This window comes from Lepidochelys kempii, chromosome 10, assembly GCF_965140285.1.
Source record: "Lepidochelys kempii isolate rLepKem1 chromosome 10, rLepKem1.hap1, whole genome shotgun sequence".
NCBI classification, from domain to species: Eukaryota; Metazoa; Chordata; order Testudines; family Cheloniidae; genus Lepidochelys; species Lepidochelys kempii.
Window position 1 is genome coordinate 64527694 of NC_136389.1, and position 24947 is coordinate 64552640.

Below are 24947 nucleotides of genomic sequence, written 5' to 3' on the forward strand. Positions count from 1 at the left end.
AGGAAGTACTTGCTTTATTTGTTTATTACATAGCTGGTCCCTAATATTTCCCAACAAACATTTTAGTTTTTTTGCTTTGATTAATAAACACAGGAGATAGAGGGGAGACTGCCCTATTTTTTGCTTAGCAACTAAATAAGGAAATAAAGGGGTGTATAATTCCAGTAAGAAATGTAAACGTATATCCTGCTATTGGATAAATTAATCATTTGCTCCAGGAACAGTTAAGGAAAAAGATGGAAGGCATAGTATTTGCATTGGGTAATACAAGCAGTCCTATATGTAATTAAAACGGTTCAAATGTTGATGTAATCAAAACTGCTGTTAGAACAGATTATCTCTTTTTATGCCTTAGATAAGCTTGCTGCAGTTCCAGTTAAAATCCGTCTAAGCCATTTTATTAAGTTGTTACTTGTTCTGTGAATAGCTGCCAGCTTCAAGTTCAAGTTCTCATGTCACATGAAAGAAATGTTCAGTGAAAATCATATTGCTAGCTTTATGATGCTGTTTTCAGTAGGTGTATTGTCTGCCTTAGTCCACTTTCCCTTCTCATGCTTTGACAGTAATTATAGTACAGCTAATAACAAAAGTTGATTCAGTTTATTCAAACAAGAAAACTGTTAAATTGTCTAACTTCCAAAGGCAAATGTTTGTCTAACTAGAGAGATCAAATCTGGAGTGTACATATGTAACATATGAGGTGTGTTTATTTCCCTAACTTTTCTGTTCCATTAGGCTTTTGTTAACTAAACTAGATTAGCATTTTAACAACCCTGAAGTGAACTTCTGCCATTCTTTCTACTTGGGCACTGTGTGTAGAACATCCATCATTCTGTCCTTGGCCACAACAGGCTACTGGCTTCATAACCATTTGGAGCTACACAGAAGCCATCCGACTGTGAACAGCACAGCTGGCTACAGCAATTTTGTCTTCCATACCACTGGCAGCATTGTCTGGCTATGGTAACTAAAGTTAACATCCAGAACATGAAGTTTCTTTTGTTTGGCAGATTTAGCCCTGCCCTGAGGCAGCTCAGTGGCCACACCTGCAGAAAAGTCACAAAATGGTCGCTAGAAATAAATAGCACCAGTGGACAATTTAAAAAAATCTGGCTTCAGGATCTCAATCTGTTGCTTAGAGTGTGATTATTAATTCAGTTATTACTTGAAAGAGAACATTTTATTCGAATCCTACTTGGTTTCAGTTTGGAGATTATGGCATATTTTGAAAAAAGATAAAGGAGCAGAACTTGCTTTGATTCAGTCAGTCAAACTGCCAAAGAGCACAGAAAGAAAGAGAAGAATTGTTCCATGTATTCTACATGTTATTGCAAAAGCTCTTTTCCTTCCACAAAGGGAAACATGTGATTTAGCAGAATCAGTGCCCAGAATCTAATAGTTTCAACAGATGCTTTTCTAAGTTTGTTTTGCAGATTTAGGTACTTAATATAAAATAACTACATAAATTCCAGTATGTATTGCTTTACTCCTGAATTGTGCTAAGAAAGCCAGGTAACCAGCAGGTAAATACAGTGAGGGCTCTATTGTAATCTTACTTGTTGGGATGTTAGCATAATTCAAACAAGTTGGTCTAACATGCTGTCTCTTGGTGGAAATCCATGGCTTTTCTCCTAGCATCTAATTCTTATTTCAAGAAGTAGGGAGGTCAAGAGGTGTTATCAAAAAATGGGGGGGAGGGAGGGAGGAAGTGGAAAAAGGGGAGGAGCACAGGATTTAAGCAAGCGAGTGACATTTGTTCTGTCCAGAATATTGAAGAACATTGAAATTAAATCAGTCGCTAGACAGCTTTGATTTATACACTTACACAGCAGATTGCCCTTGGTCTGTCTGACCCTGGTAACATTACAGAGGTCATATTTACAAACAGATATTCTTCTTGAATAATGGGTAATTACTGAATAATGTTGTTTTCTGCCATTTCTGTACAGGCTTTTCTTAAACACAAGCCATACAGTTCATCTCTTTTCTTCAGATGAAATAACTGTGACAACATCCCTCTTGTAGTATCTTGAGTAGTAACAATGTGCAAGATCATGTCCCAGGCCCTCCCATTGGTAGCATTCCCCTCAGAGTTTACAGTGCCATAAACCAAATGGTACTTATCTCACTTTTCTAAAAGCATCTCTGCATTAGGGCCTTATTGAGATTCACCTCCCCCGTATTGGCATGTGAAGATCCATAGTGTGCTCTGGTCCCTTTTCCCAAGGATGTTTTTTGGCACTGCAGTTAATCAGGCCCTAGGAATATCACCACATGGACAGACAGTGTTGCTGTTACCCCACTATGTACTGTGACACACAATAGTCATAGAGTCAGAAGAAAATTATCACACTCGTATGTGAAATCCTCCTTCAATCCTTCAGTCAAACACTACCCAGGGACCAGTGTGCCTGTGTGTGCTTTGGGTTGTTCTGGGAGGCTGCAAAGGAGAAAAAAATTATATATATATTTAAATTTCAAATGCCAGAATAAGATCCTAAGCATACATATAAAACTTCAGGATCGTATAAAACCTTAGCTGGTTTTGAAAACATTAAAGTATTTGTAAAGTAGCCATTACTCTGCCCATTATTGTAGGCTGTATTTTAAAAAAATTTTAAAGGGACACATCTTCCGTGCATGTCTCCACAGTTGAATAGCACACAATTAAATGGATGGGCATAAGATCTTACTCTCACCCTGGCTGCAGCAGGCTTGGGAATTTACAGAAGTGATGCTTTCAATGTCTAGGATCAGATAATCAGCAAACCAGTACAGAATCACTCTCCATTCCCTGAAGTTGGCTAAGTGCCAGGTTTTTTTTTTGCAAATATAGCTATTCTGTGTATTACCACCTGGAGAAAGGGCGCTGAGGTGAGAGGGGTAGGGATAAGAGTGTTAAAGTTCTCAACAGTGAGGGAACAATGTCCCCAGGCGCCTCATGAAAGGAGTAATAAGAAAAAAATCAGTTTACAGAGTTGAATGGTTTAGAAGATCTGCTTCTCCATGACACTTCCTTAAATCCAACACATGTGACTCAAAGATTAGTCATTTGTTTTTGCTGACTAAATCATATACTTTCATAATGTAAATGCTATGCAGATATTTTAGCAATACATATTTTGATTTAATGATAACCTAGGACAAGGATAATCAAATCACATGCTTCAGGGATTAATCTGATTCCCTGCAGAGGGTAGGATAGGAATTTTTGCTCTTTATACACAACTATACAAGTTTTTTCTAGGTGTGCAGTGAATGGTGTTTTCCTGAACATTAGGCTTTGCTCCCTGCCAAAGACAGGATACTGGACTGGATATAGCAGTGGCCTGCCATGGAAAAACTATGGCCATATATTTATTTCATTTTTTGCAGCATACATATTTTGCAGCAAACACAGTTGTTTCATGCAGTTATAGAGAGATATATATTCATGCATGTGTGTATTTTGTTTGGGTCAGCACGTGTGTATTCTGTTTGGGTCAGATGTACTTGTTCATTCACACAGCCCCAAATTAATCTCTGTGCTGGTGCTATTTGTAACACAACAGCTGAGGGGAGTGGTTTGTGCCTCCCCTAGTCACGGTCTGCTGGGAGCTAGGAAGGATGGTGTAGTGGTCAGGGTGCTAGCTAAGAACTGAGAAGGTCCAGATTCAGTTCCCTTCTCTGCTACAGGCTTCCAGTGTGACCTTGCACAAATCACTTATCCTCTCTGCACCTCAGTTTCCCAATGGGTATAAGTTTCTCCCTACCTCACAAGTATGTTGTGAGGATACATACATTTAAGATTTGGAGATGTTCAGATACTACAATGATGTGGGTGATAGATATAAGAACCTAAGACAGCTGGTACACGCTAGCCCCATGTATAGGCTACAGCTGCCCTAAATTGTGCCCCTGTTGCAAAGAGACATTACAGTGATGCAAGAACACCTACCATTCCTCCTTCAGTCTCTGAAACCCCACCTTCTCCCACTGCAGGTGCCTCCTATTAGGGTGGAGAAGAGCTGGCTTTGCAGTTCCTGCGGATGGCCTTTTGCACCAGGACTATCCCGCAGTGGGTCACAGCACAATAATGAATCCCCCTCTCTCGTGGAGTGTGTGCGTGAGCATGTATATGATCCATTTGCAAATATACACTCACAGACAACAAAAGTAGCAAATGTAATAATGTGATCCAAATGTTCAGTGCTAGGCTAAAAAGAAATAGTTTTCTGCCATTATGTGAAAATCTAGCGTGACTGGAACAGAGTCTGCATTTGATTAGACAATTTAAAAAATGTAAGAGACTTTACACTTGAGGGCAATGCTGCAAAACAGTTGCACAGTACATGCTATAAAATTGGTTTGCCTTCACCAGATTTCCATGTTTTTATGCACTGTGTCTCAAATTATAAATATGAAATGTCACATGGTAAATTAATGCTTTTTGATGTCATAGAGTAAATAAAAGCAACAGGGTAAACAATTACACAAAAGTTTAAATAACCCATGAGACAGAAGAATATAATTCATAGTGCATTCTCTTCTCTAGCACAAGAGAAACATTCTGTACAACATTCTTTCCCCGTTGTAGTTAATCTTTAACACTCAACAAGATAATATGAAGAGTTAAGTTTAAGCTCCAGCTTTGTATACTTTTTCACGCCTGCATTTGCAAATGCAGTTGACTGGTCTGACAGAAGTGGCAGAGCACGTGTTTTGCATATCCCAATGGGTCAGTTTAGTGACCAACTATTAGATTAGTTCATAGAAGAGGCCAACAAATATTCAAAACAGTTGTTCACCCATTTTTACAGGCTAAATCAAGGGTGTGGGCAAAATTTGAGGCTGGCTAAAAATTCAGCCTTCAATGTGTATACTAGTAACCCTGCTCCCAAGGTGCTTAGGAGGCTGTGACCTGTTTGTTGCCATAAATGATTCTTCTCTTTCCCTTCACCTTTTCTACCAGCCATTTACTTCCTCTTTGAAGTGCTGGCACTCCTGTGAGCCCATCCCAAAGCAGCACTCCCAACCAGCACCCTTCTAGCCAACAGCCATACCACGACCTTTCCACCAGCAGATGCCCTGACATCCAGCAGCTGCAGTATGTTCCATCAGCGCCACCACCCCAGCCAGGGTCAGCAATACAATGCAAGAGGTTTGGGATAGGGAAGAGGTGTGGAGGAGGATATTCTTCATGAAGCAAGATTCAGCGCTACATTGTCTGGGCCACGGGCTGTTAGACAACAGATATTCCTCCTCCACAGTGCAATTCTCTCACTCCTCAGCATCCTACTTTGGAGGGCACTTATGGGCGTCTTCAAATACCCTCCTTTCCATATCAGAACATCTCAGCCTCCTTCTCCTGCAGGCATACCCAACCCTCACTCATCCCTCATGTGCTGGCCCAAGGTGCTAGTGGGCAGTGCTGATACTTTTGGTAGTCCTAGGGAGTGCTGTTCACGGGAGGAGCCATTTTCTCCAGTGTTGAAAGATGGTAGTGCTCATGAAAGAGAGAAACTGATGATGCTGTAGCTGAATAAATTGCACCTTAGATCTACATTGTATCCTCACTTGCACACACTGGTTTATACCTGTCCCATAGCTCTCCTTATCAAGGACTGCTAACCATGCTGAAATGAATGGTGGTGTTGTAATATAAAATCAAGCACTATAGGTCTTGTATAAAAACAGTTATTTCTTTCACTTGTGACTCCCATTCACATTTGAAACTTAAGTCTCCAGCCATAAAAGGTATTAGTTCACTTTTGCTTCAGTCTTTTTGTTTGTTTTTAAATCTATATTAAAGCCTATATCTAATTGTATAAATATTTGCATCATCATTAGAGAGCGTGGAAACTCTTTAGATTTCAGTCTCAAAGAAACTGCACACCAAAAGACAGGCACCCATGGAAAACGCTGGGCAACTCTGACATCCATTTAAAAATCACAGGAACATGGAAGTTAACTCTTAATGCAGCTCATGAAACACAGGTTTATGAGCTGAAAAAAAAACAGAAAAAAGAAAAATACCTGAGTATCGATGGACCCTAAACTATTATCTTGCTGGTAGGATTGGTCCCTGCAGGTCTGGGCCAGAACACTGAGTAGAAGCTAGCATTTTTGTTGTCTTGGCTGCACCTGTTCTGGGAATAAATGGAAGACCTACATCTCCAGGGCTGGCAATATGACACTTTTTTAAAAACAAAGCAGCTACACACCAAAATCCACCCTTCATTTTCCTACCATACTGCTTGGGTGCTGTAACCAATACATTCGTCATATCAGAGAGCAGTCTCAGTCCAAGGCAAGCAGTTTAAATTAGTAAAATGTAGGTCTGTTAAGATGGTTAAGCAGAATACTCAAAAAGAACAGGAGTACTTGTGGCACCTGAGAGACTAACCAACTTATTTGAGCATAAGCTTTCGTGAGCTACAGCTCACTGTAGCTCACGAAAGCTTATGCTCAAATAAATTGGTTAGTCTCTGAGGTGCCACAAGTCCTCCTTTTCTTTTTGCGAATACAGACTAACACGGCTGCTACTCTGAAACCAATCAGAATAGTGCATAAGCAAATGTACCTTGCACTTTGTCACCAAGCTCAGGCTCTGGTAAACGTCAAAGGGAGTGAGTCCCACTGGAGCTATATAACATAGAGAACAGCTCTGGCAGCAGATACAGCTTCAAAACAAAGTTTGCTTTCTACTGTAGAACATGTGTACTGCCCTGGCAAAGGACAGAAAATAGAGTAACAAGTCAAAAACCAGCATAAAGAACGATAATTGAAGGGATCACATATGTTTTGGTCTACATCTTATTTCATTTTGTGCTGAAACTGCCTTGTTTGAGTAAATTTTGGTCACAAGAGAGTTCAGTCCTCAAAGTATGTCTAATCAACCTCTGAGCATTTGTATAAGTCACCCTAGCCCAGTGGCTCTCAACCTTTCCAGACTACTGTACCTCTTTCAGGAATCTGATTTGTTTTTTATTTGTTTTTGTATACCTCGTGTTTCACTTCGCTTAAAAACTACTTGCTTACAAAATCGGACATAAAAAGACAAAAGTGTCACAGCACACTATTACTGAAAAGAATGCTTTCTCATTTTTACCACATAATTATAAAATAAATCAATTGGAATATAAATATTATACTTACATTTCAGTGTATACTATAGAGCAGTATAAACAAGTCATTGTGTGAAATTTTAGTTTGTTCTGACTTTGCTAGTGCTTTTTATGTAGTCTCTTGCAAAAGTAGGCAAATAGCTAGATGAGTTGAGTACCCCCTGAAAGACTTCTATGCGTACACCTGGTTGAGAATCACTGCCCTAGCCATTTAGCAAGCATTCTATCATTTTCTTTTAGACTAAAGGGAGGTGTGCTCTCTCTGTAATGTTAAAAGCCTGCAAACAACTGAAGTGTAACTAAATACTATAAGCCAATTAAGATCAAACCTGTGATATTCAGTACTATGGTTTCATCACGTTAATATTAAACAATTTTTTACTTGGACATAGATCAAGAAGTGTTGATGCAGACACCATTAAACAAGTCAGGCAGTATCTTAAAGAGACAGATCTTCTATTTGCTGTTTCAGAATCAGTTAGTATCCTGGCTCCAAATACTAAATTTCTCCAGAAATTTTATAAAAATTGTCCCCACAAAAAAATATGAATGTGTGTGTATTTATTGCAGGATAAAACTGAGGAGCCATCATCTCAAAAGTGCATTTATATTGTTCATAGCTTAAACACATTTTCTTCAGTTCATTTTATGACTGATGTGTTTAATTCTACGCAGTCTTCAAGTAAGCTCAAGGGCAACAAGAATATTGTCAGTATGTGACTTCGTATTGTAAGGCCAGAATATTCCCCTTCTCCACTCTTTATTTGATAGCCAAAATGGGCTAATGTTATCAAGCTTTTAAATATGGATTTACCATAGCACAGCCAACATGTGAGACTTAAATGTAGAATAAACACCCTGTGCCAAATGTTGCCCTCAGTAACATGCATGCAGAATCACTGAAGTCAATCCATGTTACAAGGAACACACATGAAAGAAATCCCATGGAAGAAACCAACTTTTGTCTACCTTCAGTAATTATACCTTAACTATACCAGTATAGTTAAATCAGTATAACCCTCCCTCTTGTGTGGACACACTTATACTAGTAAAAAGATGCCTTACATTGGTATCGCTGATTCACCTTCCTGTCTGACAAGTTGGTGTCTTGAATGGGATTTCTTGATACCGGTATAACTTTATCGGGGGGGGAGCAGAATCACACCCGCTATCAGACATAGTCATTCCAGTACAAAAATGTGTGTACAGACCAGACCTAAGATCAAAATTTGGCCCTTTGATTGTAAAATTAACCATAGTTAGCACTTACAGAGTTTTGCGTAAAACCATTTAAAGAGATTTGCATAAAAACTACTGAATATTTACACTGCTCCTGTGGTATAGGAAGTAAACATTATCATCCCCATTTCACAAAACAGGAAATAGAGACTTTGGGAGATTAACCATGGCCACAATGACACACCCAGGATTAAAACTCAGGAATTTCTGCCCCCCAGTCCTGTGCTCAGGCCGCTAGACTATACTGTTTTCATCTTTTAATTTGGAATCTATAGAATACAGTGTTTTCAAAGTTCATCTACAGATATATTGGGCCTGATTCGCCATTAGCCTGGACCTTGTTAGTCATTTACACCTGCCACAGAGGGTTTAAAACTCTACTATTCTGATTTAGTAACACGGTACACCCACTTCGCACACCCACTGCACAAGGGTGCTGGGCAACAGAGAATCAGGTTTAACTTTAACATGTTTGGCTTTTAGCTGTTAGGACCTGGATCTAGTAAAAAGTTTCCGAAGTCCCTGAGAAGGATGGCCTGCCACAGAAGGCAACAACAAAAAATCCAACAACCCCAAACAAAAACCCCACCTTACTCCTTGGGAGTGAGCTACATTTCTTCTCCCCTGCACCCTACTACTTCAGTTTCTCAAGCTCTTCTGCCATCTCACCAGGGGCCATTTATCGCACACACACATAGGTTGAACATACAGTGAGAAATCCTGGCCCCACTGAAATCTGGCAAAAGTACCTTTGACTTCACTGGGGACAGGATTTCACTCATTGTCTTCCAGACAAAACTCATCTCCCAAAAAGCCATCCAGGAATATGCTCAGCAAGTCCCCTCAATACCATTGTCAAGAGCCTGATTACCATACTAGAATGCCACAGAAGTGGCTGTAGAATGCTGCATTAGGTGTACTCAGACTTCTAGAAAGAGTGTCCATTCCCCTTTGGAATGGGGAGCAGCATTCACAGTTGTGGAGCCCAAGAAACTTGTTGAGCATCCATGAGCCAGCAGCAACAGAGGCAAATTGGACCTGGAACAGACCTTTACATTTGCACTGTTATTGGAATGAACAAGTTTAAAGCTTTTTTCAAAAGGTGCACCCTCAAAAGTGTACGCGCATGCATCAGGACTTCAGAAAAGCACCTGCACACTCAATGACACACGCATACCTATTTGTACTCACAGGTATAGTCATATGTATGTGTTAGTTTCTCAAGGAACCTTCATTTGAAAATCTTGGTGCTTCTCAAACTTTGAACCAGCAGGCAAATTCCAGATTTATACAGAAGTGAGTCTTGAAACCTCAGGGGCTAGTTTAAAAAAAAACAAAACAAAACAACAAAACCCTGATGACTTTGCCAGACTAGAACCTAGTATTGAAGTGGTAGTAATCTGGTAATATGGTGCCCCACTTCAAAGACACACCATTTCTCCCGAAGAAATCCCTTTGCTGACCTCATAACACCTGGCTTTGTTCTGTGCTAAGTGCAGAAAGAAAGAAAGAAAATGGCAAAGTTTGACAACGCCTCATTTAATACTTTTCATTATAGTAGCTTTTTTAACCCCCAAGTTTCATTTATTACTCAGTTTCATTTTTCCCTCCTAGAGGACATTTAAGGCTGATTAGTAGCTAGATTTGTTTCTTTCTAACCTGGCCTGAAGTGCATTTTCATTTACCTCCTCCCCCACATATCCCAGTCTGTGCTTGTGTAATTTATGAAATATTGGTAGTATAAAGAAATTTGGCTATGATTTTTAGAGGGAAACATTTGTCAGTTTGGTTTTAATCTATTTTATTTAATTATTGCCTCGCCACAGCTGGCTCACTTTCCCTTCCCCCATTTCCTTTTACATGGCAGAAACATGCAACAATGATTAATGGAATGTCACCCATAAATTGACAAAGTTTTGGGTAGATGAATGGATAAGGAACACAGACCTTTTCCCTGTTAAATGTGATTGTTTGAAGCCAGGCTCAACTTTTAAGGGAAATAGTATTGGATTCCCTCAATGAAGAAGTGAAAGGTGCAATCTCATTGAAGAATGACAGGAACTAGCCACAAATAGTCAGCTAAAGATTTGGGGCAATGTCTTGCTTTTTGCACAGCCAGCCCTTTACTGGCTGTGAAATAGCCAGTGAGGATTTCACCCAGGCCAGCTTCCTTTTTACAGGTGAAAGTTTGCACCAACAGACAACTATCCTTGTATTTTAGTACCTGCAAATTCTAGTTAAGGCACTGAACTGGAGCCCAGACGATCTAGGTTAAATTCCCATCTCCACAGACTTTATGTATGACCTTGGACAAGTCACCTGACATCTGGGGAAAATCTGACCGTAAAACCTAGTAGCTCCCATTGTTCTCAGAGGGGCTTATGGGCTGCTGAGCTCTTTGGAAAAATCTGCCCCTAGTTGTAGATGCTGAGCCTTTGTGAAAATTCTGGCTTTAATCTGTCATTGTTTCAACTCCCCCTCTGTGAAATGGGGCTAGAAATACTTTTGCTACCAATATTTGCAATTTACAATAAATTATAAGAGCAAAAACGTTGGTGCTACAATTAATAGGCAAAATTAATCAAAGACCAGTTTGAAGCCTGGCTGAAAAGAATCAGACCGAGGGAGCGTAACTGAGCTCTAAATTTTCTTCTGGGCAGATATTTCCAATAATTCATAATCAGGTGATTCTGGTGAAACAAATTCCTCAGCATTTCTATTTGTATAGTCCTCTGCAGACGTCCATTAACAGGGTTGAATGAGGTAAGAATTATGTGTGAGTTTCACAATAGCATATCTGTGTGCAACAGAAGTATTTACCTGGCTGGCAAAGCCTGTGTGCTGGTGGCGAGGTTGAGTACATTTTCTGTTCATCCCAGGAACAGTCTATCGTCAGGTTTTATTCCTTCCCGGCAGTCCTGATCTCAATCTGTTTGTGTCGAGGCTGCCAAAAGTGTGATAGTAGATCCAAATACCTTCACAAAGTGGCTGCCCTTTCCCTCCTACACAAATTGGAAGTGCGAGCTGATACTCATTTTCTTTCCATGCTTTTAATATACTGAGTAATAAAGAAACCTTTAACTCTACAATCACAGGTGACTGAGTCAAGCTTTCCCTGTTGGATCTCCTCCCTCTTCATGACAAAGATCTTTACATAGAAGTAGATGTGGGGGATGGATCAGTTGATGATTACCTGCTCTTTTCATTCCCTCTCGAGCACCTGAAATTGGCTACTGTTGGAAAACAGGTTACTGGGCTAGGTGGATCTTTGGTTTGACTCAGTATGGCCGTTCTCATCTTCCCCTGATAAGGGTTTGTGAGAGGCGAGGTTGGGTTAGAAGGGATTATCAAACATAAAAATTCCCAGCTTTTTACATTTGCATAAAGTTTCCATCTTTGGATCAATGCTCTCTGCCCAAGGAAAATTTAAATGTGGGTTTATTCATCTTTGTCCTGGAAAATTTCTATGTGGGGACTCGTCCACTAGCATTACACTTCTCTTTACCTCCTGGATTTTAATGTGTTACTGAGAAGACTGATTCTCACTTTGTTCATCCTTTAATTTTTTTGGGGGGCGGGGGGGGAGATGGAGGGGGTCTCTTCCTTTTAGCAAAGTTATTTTTTTAAATCGCTGTAATTTTTGACCAGCACACATGTAGCTGCCCTTTGTTCTTGACTGTCATTTTGTTTTTTTAATTTCTCTCAAGCCAAAAAAAGGCCCTGTCTCAAGTACTCTTCTTTGTGACAGAGATTACATCAAGGTTTCATGTGACCTTTGTTCAGACATTTTCCCTGATTGTTTTGGGTTGGGGGGCTGGGAGGAAGAAATTCTTCCTGTGTCTAATATGCCCACAATCCCAGAAGTGTCTCCATGGTAGATTGGGAATTCCAGAAATCTCAGAATGTGTTTATTTTGTGGAAGGGGCAAGGGCTCCAAAAATTCATGATGTGAGGCACATAGAATTGATGCATCTCCTGATCCATCCAGCTAGTGTATTTCTAAATCCTACTTGCCAAAAAAAGCTCTGTGGTCAGTTAGAATTGATGGCCCTTCCACTCACCCTAGGCCTCCTCCTGAGTCAATGGAGGCTTCAGGAGAGGAATTCTACAAGGTTCTTTACCAGTCATTTTGCCTTTGTATCAGTTGTGTTTGACCTACTACAGTTTGAGGTCTCTGATGCCTCTCCTCATTCTTTTCCTAGTCTTGAGAATAGGATCGGTATTCAAAGCTTGTAAGAGCCAGAGTTCTGTTTGCAGAAAGAAGAATGTATCTCAGAGCCACCAAGCTGCAGTATCTCACTCTGATGCATACTTGAACAAGAAGGAACTAACTTGACTAACATTATTAATTCCAGTTTGTTTAAGTGCATTCACTAGCAATTTAATGCTAGATGTTTCATCTGAGGAGGCTGTGTCAAGCCAAGGACGGTGTCAGGTATTGTTAGTGTTCATTAGTCACTGCTGCTTATCAATCTTGCCTAAGAGTGCGACCCATCAGTTCTGGACTGGTGGACTTGAGATGCAGAAGCATCATTAACAGTTAAAAATGTATCTTTTCCAGGTCACTGTGTAATGGATAGGACCTCATCTACACTTCCCATTGCCAAATACTACCTCCATCTATGCTGGTCTCACCTAGTCCAGCATGAGCTCACTCAGGTCAGCGGCCATATGCACTGAACAATCCTTGCACAGAACCAATATTGGGAGTGACACCAACTTTTCATCCTAAGCACCCTAACTTTCAGTAGCACTTACACACATTTTAACTGGTTTGCAGAAATATTAGGAATCAGGAGATTGGTTTTATTTTCCTAAAACAAATAATTTACTAGAATAAGTGATTTCCACAACTGCAGAACATAGTGTTTATGATTAAATCAATAGAGATTTGTACCTGCAACTCAAAACTGAACTCATGCTTTGGTAAGTTGCTATGAGGTATGGTACTGCAGTTGCCATGTTTCTAATATGAAATAAAACCTATGCCCAGACTATGTGTGGTCATTAAAAATCCTTGAGACATGTTTTCTTGCATCTTGCCCAAATTGCATTTCACTTGCCCTCAAAAGCATCATTGCATAGTGCTGGTACTGCATTTCCATGATGTATGTCATGATCTCAACACATAATGCACAATCTTTTGGGCGCCTCAGACTAAACAAGGTGCTACATAATCAGACGTGGAAAGATTAGATTTTTAATCGGTAAATATTGGGTAAAGATCAGTTTTGTTGGACATGACAAACCAATGAAAAAATATTTCCAGGGACGATAATCAAAATTTACAGAGAGACAAAGTAAGGAAAATGCTTCTTGAGAACTTGCAGAGTTTGATTTAAATAATTGACTTTGTGTATTTTGACATGATGTTCACATTTTGTGTTGTAATGGTTATAAAGCTTTAACTTTTTGAATCTTAGCGTCTACTGTCATTAAACAATTACTGTCTGACCCCCCCCCACTCATAATTTACCACAGCTCTGAAAACTTAAATTGAAAAAATTGAAAAAATGCTTAAAACCCATAATTTTGCATAACTGAACATTTAAATTGATAAAAATAAAAAATGATATTATACATGGGCCTTATCAAAATAAAAGTTGAATGCTGCCACGTCTGTACATAATTATCCGCATTATTTAGTTAGTTATAGAATTGGGTGGGGGAAATACATTCTCAGGGACTGATTCTCTCCATTGCTCTGCACATTGCACACCAATGCAAAGGAAGTGCCAAGTGGGTGACAAACACTACCAAATCAGAATGGTGCTCACCTTGCACACATGTAAATACAAGGGACACGGGAATATAGTGTCAGGCATTGAGGGCAAGAGTCTCAAAGAAACCTAGGTGTGGTCACTATGTAGCCAGCATCACCAAGCCTAACGTTTAGGTGCCTAGAAAACCCTGAAGTCACAAATCCTGAATCAGACTCCCTATACAACACATGGGGAGAGAGAGATGCCTGAGAACGGGATTCACAAAAACCCTCATGCTAGGCAGCTCCTCACCAATGGGAGGTGCCAAAGCAAGGGGTGTAACCTAAACCCCACGCCTCTCTTGCAGATAGGCACTGAATTCTAGACTGCAGGGAAGTGCTTCCTGACACTTGGGATTCTCAGCAGCAAACCCTCCTTTGCTGTTAGGTGCCTATGCCATTTCTGTAAAAAGCAGGCAATGGGAGGAGGCGCTCCCTCATAATTTTTAGCTACGTGGTTAGGCTGCTCTGGGTGAGGATCTCTTCCGCCTCCCCCAGTTCAAATCCCCCCTCAATCCTGGGTAGAAGGGATTTGAACTGAGATCTGCCACCTTTCACATGAGTGCTCCAGTCATGGCGCTATGCAATATTCTGATATGGGACTCCCTCATTCTGTCCCTCATTGAAGCTGTTCCACTGTGGATAATGAAAGAATCACTGGGGCCAGAGAGAGTGCACGAGAATTATTCTGGAGCATGGTGGTCACAGCGCTCACTTAAGAGACCCAGGGTCCGGTCTCCCTGCGCCACTGATTTGATTTATGCAAGTGGAACAGGTTTAACTGGAGCCGCTGAGACACTCCACATTAGACTATCCCATAGCTACTCCTGGGGGAATTGTGTGCCACTGCATGTGCGCAGAATTCATGTCCCCCACAGATTTTGTTGCTTTCCCTGCAGAAAATTGACTTTCTGACAGGGAAGCTGCAAGAGCAGTCACACACCGCTCCCTAGCTGCGCAGGTACATCGTTTCAGTAACCCAGAGCAGCTGGCAGAGAAGTAACTCACTGCAGAGCTGGGGACACCCCAACCAGTGGCTCCTACCCTGAGCCGGGATCAGCTGCTAGTCCTGTCTGGGCTGGAGGCAAGAGAGGATGGGACTTTCTCTTTCCTTGCAAGGAGTGGTTGGGGCTGTATCAGACCCCCTTCTCCCTCTCCATCCCCCCAAAACTCCCCCAGCAGCAGGAAGCTCAGCATCCTCCTCTGCTTCTTGGCCCATCGCTCCTCAGCTGTGGTGGGGAGGGATGACTGTACGGGGAACAGCTTCCCCATTTACCAAACCCCTGTGCAGCTGAACCCACCATACCCAGATACCCCTGACAAGCCTCACCTCGTACACCCAGAATGCCCCTAGCCCTCCATACCTGAATCCCACCCCACTGAACCTCAAACCCTGCATCTGGAGCCCCGCTGCATCCAGATCCCCTGCCTCCAGCCCGCCACCCACTGAGCTCCCTGCACTCAAACCCTCACACTGATGTCCCACCCCAAACTCCCACATCCAGACCCCCCCCGACACCACTGACCCCAACGAGCTGCACCCAGACCCCCATCCCACCCAGCCTCACTCCCCCCAAGCCTCCCCCCCCCGAGACCTCCCACACCCAGACCCCTCTGCTGAGTCCCAACCACCTTCACCTGGAGAGTCCCATTGCCCCTGCATCTGGAACCCCCCCCCCGCCCCCAACGAATCCTCTCACCCCCACAGCTGGATTCCCCCCCACATTGAGCCCCTCCACACTTGGATCCTGCCTGGTTGAACCTGCCTGCCTCACACCTGGTGCAGAGGGGCAGGGCCCTAGGGTGTTTCTGGGACAGGTCCAGGCCTTGTGCTGTATCAGGGTCGGGTGCAGCCTCACCGCTGAGTCTGTGTCCCAGGGGGGTAGGGCTGCAGGATGATCTCTGACCTGCATGCAGCCAGTGGCCTGTGCTCCCCGCTGCCATGCTGGAGCCTTTGCATTTATTTATTGACAAATAAAACTTGCAGAATTTTAAAATATTGTGTTCAGGGTAGGGCACTCACCTGAGAGATGGCAGATCCCAGTTCAAATTACATCTTCCCCTCAGGCAGACTTGAACCAGGGGTCTCCCACATCCCAGGTAGGTACCCTAATTATTGGTCTCAAAGCTATGAAGGAGCTCCTCCAGATTCCCATAGGGCCCAATCCACTGGCAAGGTCTGAGCACGCTTACTAGATCAGGCCCATAAGTCAGTTAGGTGTTCCTCTGCTTATCTGTCCCGGGTTCATGCATCACCCTGGGGCTTATGCATCTGGACACCTGGTGTGGAGCTGCTGTGTGCGTGCTCAAAGGAAGAAACACAGAGGGCCTAGGGAGCTTTTATTGCAAAACTTTAGGTGCCGATCGAGTTTAGATGCCTACAGGCGTTGAGTGGGGGTTTTCTGAATCTCGGCTGGGGCCTGATTCTGGGATTTAAGTGCCTAAAGTGGTAGTCCTTTTGTGAATCTAACCCTAAGAATATTAGACTTAGATTTAAGTTTGTTTTAAATCTAAATGCTGGCTTGGGAGAAACAATGAGAAACAATGTGTCTCGTGATGTTAATAGATAAAATTTAGGTAGTTTATGGGATAGGATTTTGTTGGCTGACATTTGGTAATGGGGGAAGGGAAAGAGATAGCAGTTTAATTAAAATTCTAATCCCAACTTTAACAATGTTCTCACCAAGTCAGTAGCCTGCATGTATCCTTGTGATTTAGCTAGGATAACATTCATCGGCTGCCTCTAAAATATCTCTAAATGTGACTAAAAATTAGCAAACATCAATACGGTTCAGAAAAGCTTTAGTCAACATTGTCACATAGCAGTTTTTCCGGCAACATACACAAAGGGGCCTTTCATAAATACTAGTTTACTCCACCACTACTAACATTAAAAAAAAAAATCACTCTGCAATAAGAAGTCACTTCTATTGTCCTGTAATATTGAAACCTCCATTGCCATATTTCTGTTTTACAGGTAATTAAACAGTATTACCAAGAAGCTGGTGCTATTTTTCCCCAGCCATGAGGCTGCTTCTACTTTGTGCTTGTCTGATGCTATTGACTGTGTCCTGGTGCCTAGCTGTCAGCTTTCCTGAAGACGCTGACCCTATTAATGTTGTTGACTACCATTGTAAGTAATCAGCAAATTGCTTGCCTTTAAAACACTACACAGTTGTTTTGGTTCATTGAAATTTTAATTAATTAATATCTAGACAAGTAAAAATGTTTATTCTTTTGCAATTCACCAAATTTATTTACTGGCTCTTACTCCTTTAAAAAAAGCAATCAGAAATACTGCAACAATTTCAGTAAAAAGAATATTTGCTGACATTGGCTAGCTTTTATTCATTCATATTCAAGACATTACCTGAGGAATTTAGTTTAAACCCTTCTACACCTAGTATATACAGCTAATCAATGCTGTATATTGATTCTTTAGCTCTATAATCCTGAGTGATGGGACAGCCCATTTTTACTTGCAGATTCAAGGCAATATCCAGTATTTAAAGGACGCCCTTCAGGCAATGAATCTCAACACAGGCTGGACTTTCAACTGATGTTGAAAATTCGAGACACACTTTATATCGCTGGCAGGTAATTTTCCTGTAGTCAGTTCATTAGATTTAAATTCTTTTTTTTCCTAGGTATGCGTTAATGTGGGCAATTTATTAAAAAAATAATCTGCAGAATTAGAATTGGGGGGGAAACCTCCCAGAGAAATAAACAGTATCTATGCCCCAGGTATAAAAATTGGATTTGAAGGCCAAAGGCAGCAATATGTTGCTGCGTTATGCTAAACCATTTTCCTTCTTTTACATTACAGCCGTGATTAAAACATATCCTGATCACTTTAAACATGGAATGATACTTCAGGGATATAGGAAAAGAGTCTAAAACTTTTGAATGTTGACACACTGAGCTGGGCTTGGACAATAAATATATGACAGATAAGAGCTGAATAGCTGAAAAACACAGCTGCTATCTAAAACCATTACTGTAATAGGAACCAAAAATGTCCAGTATTTACTCAGAAAATCAATAAAGGCTTCAAAATATAGTCTTTGTCTAGCAAGTCTCCTAAAAAGTAGATCTATAATAAAAAACATGCATACATCCAACGTATTCATGCATTCACTTGATGCGTCTTATGCCCTTGTTTCCAATAGGGATCAAGTTTATACAGTAAACTTAAATGAAGTTCCCAAGGCAGAAGTTACTCCAAGCAAAGTGAGTAGATGTAAGGAAAGTGATTTGATTTTTTTTTAAGGAATTTTCAAGTCAAGAAGTAAACTTTTTTATTTCATTTGATTTAAACAGAAATTAACCTGGAGATCGAGACAGCAGGACAGAGAGAACTGTGCCATGAAAGGCAAACACAAAGTATGTTTATCATATACAGAGAAAGTAATACTACTAAGTGCAGGCATGAGATCTGTTCTTAATACACGTTTTTCTTCTTTCAGGATGAATGCCATAACTTTATTAAAGTCTTTGTTCCCAGAAATGATGAGATGGTGTTTGTCTGTGGTACAAATGCATTTAACCCCATGTGCAGATACTACTGGGTAAGCACATTCAATAATATGCAATTAATCTGTTGTTTTATAGGTTTGCAAAGTAATTGTGTTGTGATCATTAAGCTTTTTGGTACGACTGCAGAATGCTTCTTTTCTCGAGCGTCATGAAATATTAGATAAAAATGGACAGAAACCATCATGTAGAGTTAAGGTATATGTAAAAATAGTGTTATCCCTTCATGCTGGCATGTAGGACACCAACAATTTATTTTTCTTCTCTAGCTGAATACCTTAGAGTATGACGGAGAGGAAATTAGCGGATTGGCAAGATGCCCATTTGATGCCAGACAAACCAACGTTGCCCTCTTTGCTGGTAAGAACTTTTGATTAATGATGCAGAAGGTGCCAGAGGGCTTTAAAAGAAAGCACAGAGAAGCTGCAGGTGTCACGGTGCCTCAGATTCTAAGATTGTGCTCAAGGGTCTCAAAAGGATTAGAGGCTAAATTGTTAAAATATAGGTTAGAGTAATTTTGGGGAAAGTGGCAGTACAAAGAGAGATTACAGACTAGTAAGAATTCTGTGTATTATTAATGGCCCATTAATACCATGGTTTGACTATTGTTTTAGATGGGAAATTGTATTCAGCAACAGTAGCAGATTTTCTAGCAAGTGATGCTGTTATTTACCGCAGCATGGGAGATGGATCTGCCCTAAGAACAATAAAATACGATTCCAAATGGATAAAAGGTAATTTTGAAAAAATTACTTTCCTGTGTATGTCACAGATATAATTTTATTGGCCTTGAGGATCAAGTGTATCATAGCCAGTATGTTTTTATATAAACACTGTGTTAACGTACATGCAATGTTTGGTATAGCAAGATCAAATGGATAAGAAAGCAACTTTGTGCTGATAAAGCATAATCTTTGTTTAAAATGTAAGGGTCCCCCCCACTCACAGTTAAATAGGTTAATGAATGAATCTGTAGTAACAAAGACCTTCACTGTAATACAATTCCTTTGAGGCCTTTTTACAGTCCATTAGCTGACATTAAAGACTACAAGTTCATTTAAGCTTGAATGCACCCATATTTGGACTTCCTAAAGTGTCTTGAATATTGGAGTTCCCTTTAGTTGGTATGTAACCAAGGGAAAGCCTTTAAGTCACACAGAGCAGGCAGTGTCTTATACTTATTGAATGGTTCTTTTAGGTAAACAGCTTTCTCTTCATTCTTTCTTGCAGAACCACATTTCCTCCATGCCATAGAATATGGCAACTATGTTTATTTCTTCTTTCGAGAAATTGCTGTAGAGCACAATAATTTAGGCAAGGTAGGTATATAAAGTCAGTGTGTCACAATCGGCTGTGAAGTATCAAAAATCTTGTCAGGGTGAGATATGGTTGTCATGGACAATAGCCTCAGCAACAAATATAGTTTACATCATATTGTATTAATGGTATAAAGTTGATACAGTTTTTTCATCCTTATAATTGTCAGGTATCTTGAGCCTTAAAGCTTTTTGCATTTGCCCTGTCTTGTTAACAAAGTTCTCCACAGGTATCTTTTAGCGTTGTCATTTCCTTAACTCAGAAAATTAGCAGATATTCTGTTTTTGCCTACTGTTAAAGAAAGGGGGGGAGGGGGTCAAAAGGTGGCTCCCTAATGCCTCTAGATAATGAATATCTTTGTCATACTAATATAGCATATGATACTTCTGCTTCACCATGGAAAGATATTCTGTAGTAAATTACTAAACCATTTACACATGGTTATTTAAAGACTTTAAATCTTACTAACAATATGATTTTGAAAAAAGGTGGAGGGAAGGCTGGGAGTGTTGTGTTGGCTCAGTGATGCATTAAAATGCTTATGCACTGGCAGCTAAACGTTGTTTGCTTTCTTCCTTTCTGTACAGACTCAGAAAAGCAGTTATAGAGCTGCAATGTTCCTGTTAACAAAATTATCCTTGGAAAATGGGGGTATTTTTCATAGCATTTCATAAACCAATCTCTTTGCCTTTTGTCCCCTGTACAGGCTGTGTATTCCCGTGTGGCACGCATATGTAAAAATGACATGGGTGGCTCCCAAAGAGTGCTGGAAAAACACTGGACTTCATTCCTAAAAGCTCGGCTCAACTGTTCTGTTCCCGGGGATTCATTTTTCTACTTTGATGTTCTGCAGTCGATCACAGACATAATAGAAATCAATGGAGTCCCTACTGTTGTCGGTGTATTCACCACACAGCTTAACAGGTGAGAGATGAGCAACCTAACATCAAAAGAAGCTCTCCAGTTCCCTGTTAGAACTAAGATTGTTGCAAGAATCCAGACTACAATAGCACCAGTTTTTTTTTTAATTTTACAGCATCCCTGGTTCAGCAGTGTGTGCTTTCAGCATGGATGACATTGAGAAAGTATTCAAAGGAAGATTTAAAGAACAAAAGACTCCAGACTCTGTTTGGACAGCTGTACCCGAAGACAAAGTACCAAAGCCAAGGTAAAAGATTCTTGCTCATGACACAATAATATTATTCCTGTAAACTGCTATCTTTAAATCAATGACACATTGGAGAATCTAGTCATGTAAAACTGAAGAAGTGGCTTTCACTTGGACCATAAGTATTCTCATCTGCAGCCTGCTCTGCTCTTTCAGGATGCTTCTTACCCTGTCTCATTACCTAAAATATTGAGAGAGAAAACATGTTGCTTTCCTTTCAGACCTGGTTGCTGTGCAAAACATGGTCTAGCAGAGGCTTACAAAACCTCCATTGATTTCCCGGATGAAACCTTATCCTTCATCAAATCCCATCCATTGATGGATTCTGCAGTTCCATCAGTCATCGAGGAGCCCTGGTTCACAAAGACACGGGTCAGGTATGGCATCTTTGTGAAGTCAGTCACATCTGTACATTAAAAAAAGAAATATTCTTTTGAATAACTATGTGTGTTTCGGTTTTTGGTAGATATAGGTTGACTGCAGTTGCTGTAGACCATTCCGCTGGACCCTACCAAAACTACACAGTCATATTTGTTGGCTCTGAAGCAGGAGTGGTACTTAAGATCTTGGCAAAGACCAGATCTTTTTCTTTGAATGACAGCGTATTACTGGAAGAGATTGATGCTTATAATCATGCAAAGTAGGTATTATTTTACAAGAACTGCTCTCCAGAATACCAAAAATATTCCAGAGTGTTTCTCACTAGTCATTTTCTTCTCGTGGCCTAACAAGTAGTGGTGTTTTTTCTTAATTTTTTTTTTTTTGTAAACACTTTCTCACCAAGATCCTTACTCTGTTTGTCATTTCCCACTGTTTATGGAGCAGATATGCTGCTGAATAACCTGAAAATTTTAGTACATAACATTTTGTGGGTAGCAGAGAGCATTTTAATTCCATGTCTGTTAAGTCATTGATGCAATTTCTTCTAGATACCAAACACCATACACTGTTACCTTAGCTAAGGAATTCCTTTAAAGAATTTCAAAGTGTTCAGTGATAAATAAAATAATCACTAATGAAATAAAGATTGTTTGTTCTGTAAGCAGAGAATTTGGGTAGGGCCATGTGAAGTGTTCCGTTTAAAATCCAAATGGACCCAGCACAGATTTTGAGAGTCTTCTCTATGACAGGTGTATGAGACACAGTGAGATCACAAAGCTAGTGAGTTTGGAGTTTTCCAACCTGAATCACAGACCTGCAGAGCTGGGGCCAAAAAACAGCTCTGGTAATGCTTAGGTTGTATGGGGATCACCCTAAAAGTAGATTAAATTACACAGATGTGTAAGCATTTCTACAGCATTCATCATTGCAATGTCCAAGCAATAGTAATTGTTGAGCATACAGTTTTCAGTTCCTACACAGCTGTAATTGACTGACAAATCAAAAATGTTTCCAGTGTGAGCTTTACACAAGATACTCTAGTTTATATCAATAACTGTTTCAAATGACTTTTACCAAACAGGTGTAATGCAGAGATTGAAGAAGACAGAAAAGTCATTTCCCTTCAGTTGGATAAAGAACACCATGCTATATTTGTGGCATTCTCCAGTTGTGTTATTAGAATTCCCCTCAGTCGCTGTGAGCATCATGGATCATGTAAAAAGTAAGCCTACATTCCTCAACTCTCCGATAAATTAAAGGCACAGAAATCTCTGGTGTTGGATGAAAGACATTATTTTCTCCGGTTTGATCTTGTACAGGTCTTGTATTGCTTCACGAGACCCCTATTGTGGCTGGCTAGACCAGGGGGCATGCGGAAGAGTGAAACCTGGCATGTTGTAAGTGTTATTTTTAAAGTCAGCCCAGTGTATCTACAGTAGGTTATATATGTGCATGCACTCATTCACTAAATCTCCTTTTTTTAATGCTCTAAAAATAAAACGTTTCTCTTAGTATATGTAAAAAACCAGAATGCTAAATTCTGGTCCAATTCTATAGTCTTTACTTAGGGAAGACTTTGATCTCAATGTGTGTTTTACCTGCGTAAGGACAATCAGACCTATAGGGAGGGCTACCTGGAGCATGACGCAGACCAAATTAATCAGTTTAGCAAAGAGATTACAATATTCTAGTTACTCACTCCCAGGAGACTACAACAATCAATCTATTTTCACGGGCTCATAACTACATGGGGAAAAGTCTCCTACAGCCTAAGTTTTCTCTGTTTGTCTCAACTTTTTGGACTGTTTGAGTGAAATTTGCTCACTTGATTTTTACAACGGTGAAAAAAATAATTTTTTTTAGCAGAAAACTTGTAAGACTTTTCCACAGCCAATCTATACCTTTCCAATGGCATTTTGCAGAATCCAGCTCATGGAGCACATTGCATTAGCAATATTACCCTTAGATAGGCATGCACAACTCCAGTTAATATAGTTGGAGTTGCATGGATCTACCAGCAAACAAGAATGGTTGCACTATACATAAATTTATTAGTGTGAGAACTTGATTTATTTCTTGGTGTAAGTGCTTAAAAATTTAAAGCCTTCACATAATTTTTATATTTAATATACAGTCTTTCTGCTATCATCTACTGTACAACTCCCCTTTCCCATAAGTTTGCTGAACAAATGTGTGTCTGGTTTATGCTTTCAGAAGAAAATCATTCTTTTCCTTATTAATGCTATTAATTGCAGGTTCTCTTTGTTTGTTTCATACAACCACAGCACTGGAGGATATGAGCAAGATGTAGAATACGGCAATACAGGACAGCTTGGGGACTGCCATGGTAAGACACAGTCACTGCTGCTAATTTATAATGTGTCAACAGTAGTTTGTGGATGTTAAATTTATGATGAGCTGTTCAGTGACACCTTGCACGCTCCATCTAGTGTTACCACGAACAGTCACAAAGCTAAGCTGCTCCGGCGGGGGGTGGCAGAGATGTTTTACCTCTCCCCCTCTCCTTCCCTCACTTCGCTATTGACTCCAGAGAGCTCTAAGGTACTGAACAATTTCCCTTTTTTGGTAACAGATCGTATTTCCTTTTTTATTTTCAGTTACTCAGGTTTTAAAATCTTTTGCTTTCTTTTGGTTACTTTTCACTGATTACTTGTTCCTTTAATTCTTTTAGAAATTTTGCCTACTACAACTACACCAGATTACAAAATATTTGGCGACCCAACATCTGGTTAGTTTTTTTTAATTTTTTTGAATTAATGACCTTTTCTTTCCTTCAGTTCAGCATTTTCAGCCCTTTTTTCCCTTCCTTTTGCGCAGGTGGCAAGCCTTCATTTTTGTGCTTTTACTCATGTCCCCACTGATAGTAAAGCTAGCTGGACTCTTGTGGCTCAGCTCTTCACCTTGTGTAGCCGCATGTTAACAGCTCATTATTTATTGAGATACATCCTTTATTAAAGAGCCTGATTAACATAGATGACATCTTCACGGCACGGAAGTCCACTCAGCTTTACTCCCCACCCCCCATACATTTGTGAATGCCCCTCTTGGTCATCTCTAATAGATGGATGGCAAAAATCTCATCATCTTCCTTTTTTTTCCTCCCCCTTCTCCCCCCTCACCACCAATCTTATCAAGCAAATACACATTTTCTAAAATGTGTATTTCTATGTTTCTATGTTTTGGAAATGTTTAAATACTTATGCTAATGTTAATCATTTAATCTCATCAAGGGCATAGCAGAACACGGGCTATAGCAAACCAATGCTGGACTAGAGACCTTTGGTGCAGTGTTGTCCTAGGGCCTTCATATCCTTTACTCCTTTCAACATTTTTTTACAGCATTTTCATTGCAAATCCCCATTTTCCAGGAATATAGGAGCCAATGTTGCTCTGTTGAACTCAATAGTAAAACCTTTATCGA

General features: G+C 40.3%; 1 protein-coding gene and 1 long non-coding RNA gene across 24 annotated transcripts in view; one reads left to right on the plus strand and one right to left on the minus strand.

Annotated features, from left to right (window-relative positions):
• SEMA6D (semaphorin 6D) overlaps positions 1-24947 on the plus strand; it is a 276265-nt gene that overhangs the window by 243871 nt on the left and 7447 nt on the right. For 15 of the 22 annotated variants that reach the window (XM_073303922.2, XM_073303916.2, XM_073303919.2 and 12 more), the window contains 16 exons: positions 17084-17239; positions 17592-17703; positions 18276-18336; positions 18427-18489; positions 18573-18674; positions 18909-18999; positions 19254-19373; positions 19870-19958; positions 20663-20880; positions 20993-21124; positions 21346-21501; positions 21591-21764; positions 22587-22727; positions 22825-22902; positions 23761-23852; positions 24198-24254. In XM_073303922.2, coding sequence (XP_073160023.1) covers positions 17131-17239; positions 17592-17703; positions 18276-18336; positions 18427-18489; positions 18573-18674; positions 18909-18999; positions 19254-19373; positions 19870-19958; positions 20663-20880; positions 20993-21124; positions 21346-21501; positions 21591-21764; positions 22587-22727; positions 22825-22902; positions 23761-23852; positions 24198-24254 — 1795 coding nt within the window. In that variant the 5' untranslated portion in view covers positions 17084-17130. The remainder of the gene's footprint in view (positions 1-17083; positions 17240-17591; positions 17704-18275; positions 18337-18426; positions 18490-18572; positions 18675-18908; positions 19000-19253; positions 19374-19869; positions 19959-20662; positions 20881-20992; positions 21125-21345; positions 21502-21590; positions 21765-22586; positions 22728-22824; positions 22903-23760; positions 23853-24197; positions 24255-24947) is intronic. The other 7 variants (XM_073303935.2, XM_073303941.2, XM_073303936.2 and 4 more) reach the window with 4 other exon arrangements.
• Positions 1-24947, minus strand: part of LOC140894955 (uncharacterized) — a 305659-nt gene that overhangs the window by 92331 nt on the left and 188381 nt on the right. The window lies entirely within an intron of this gene.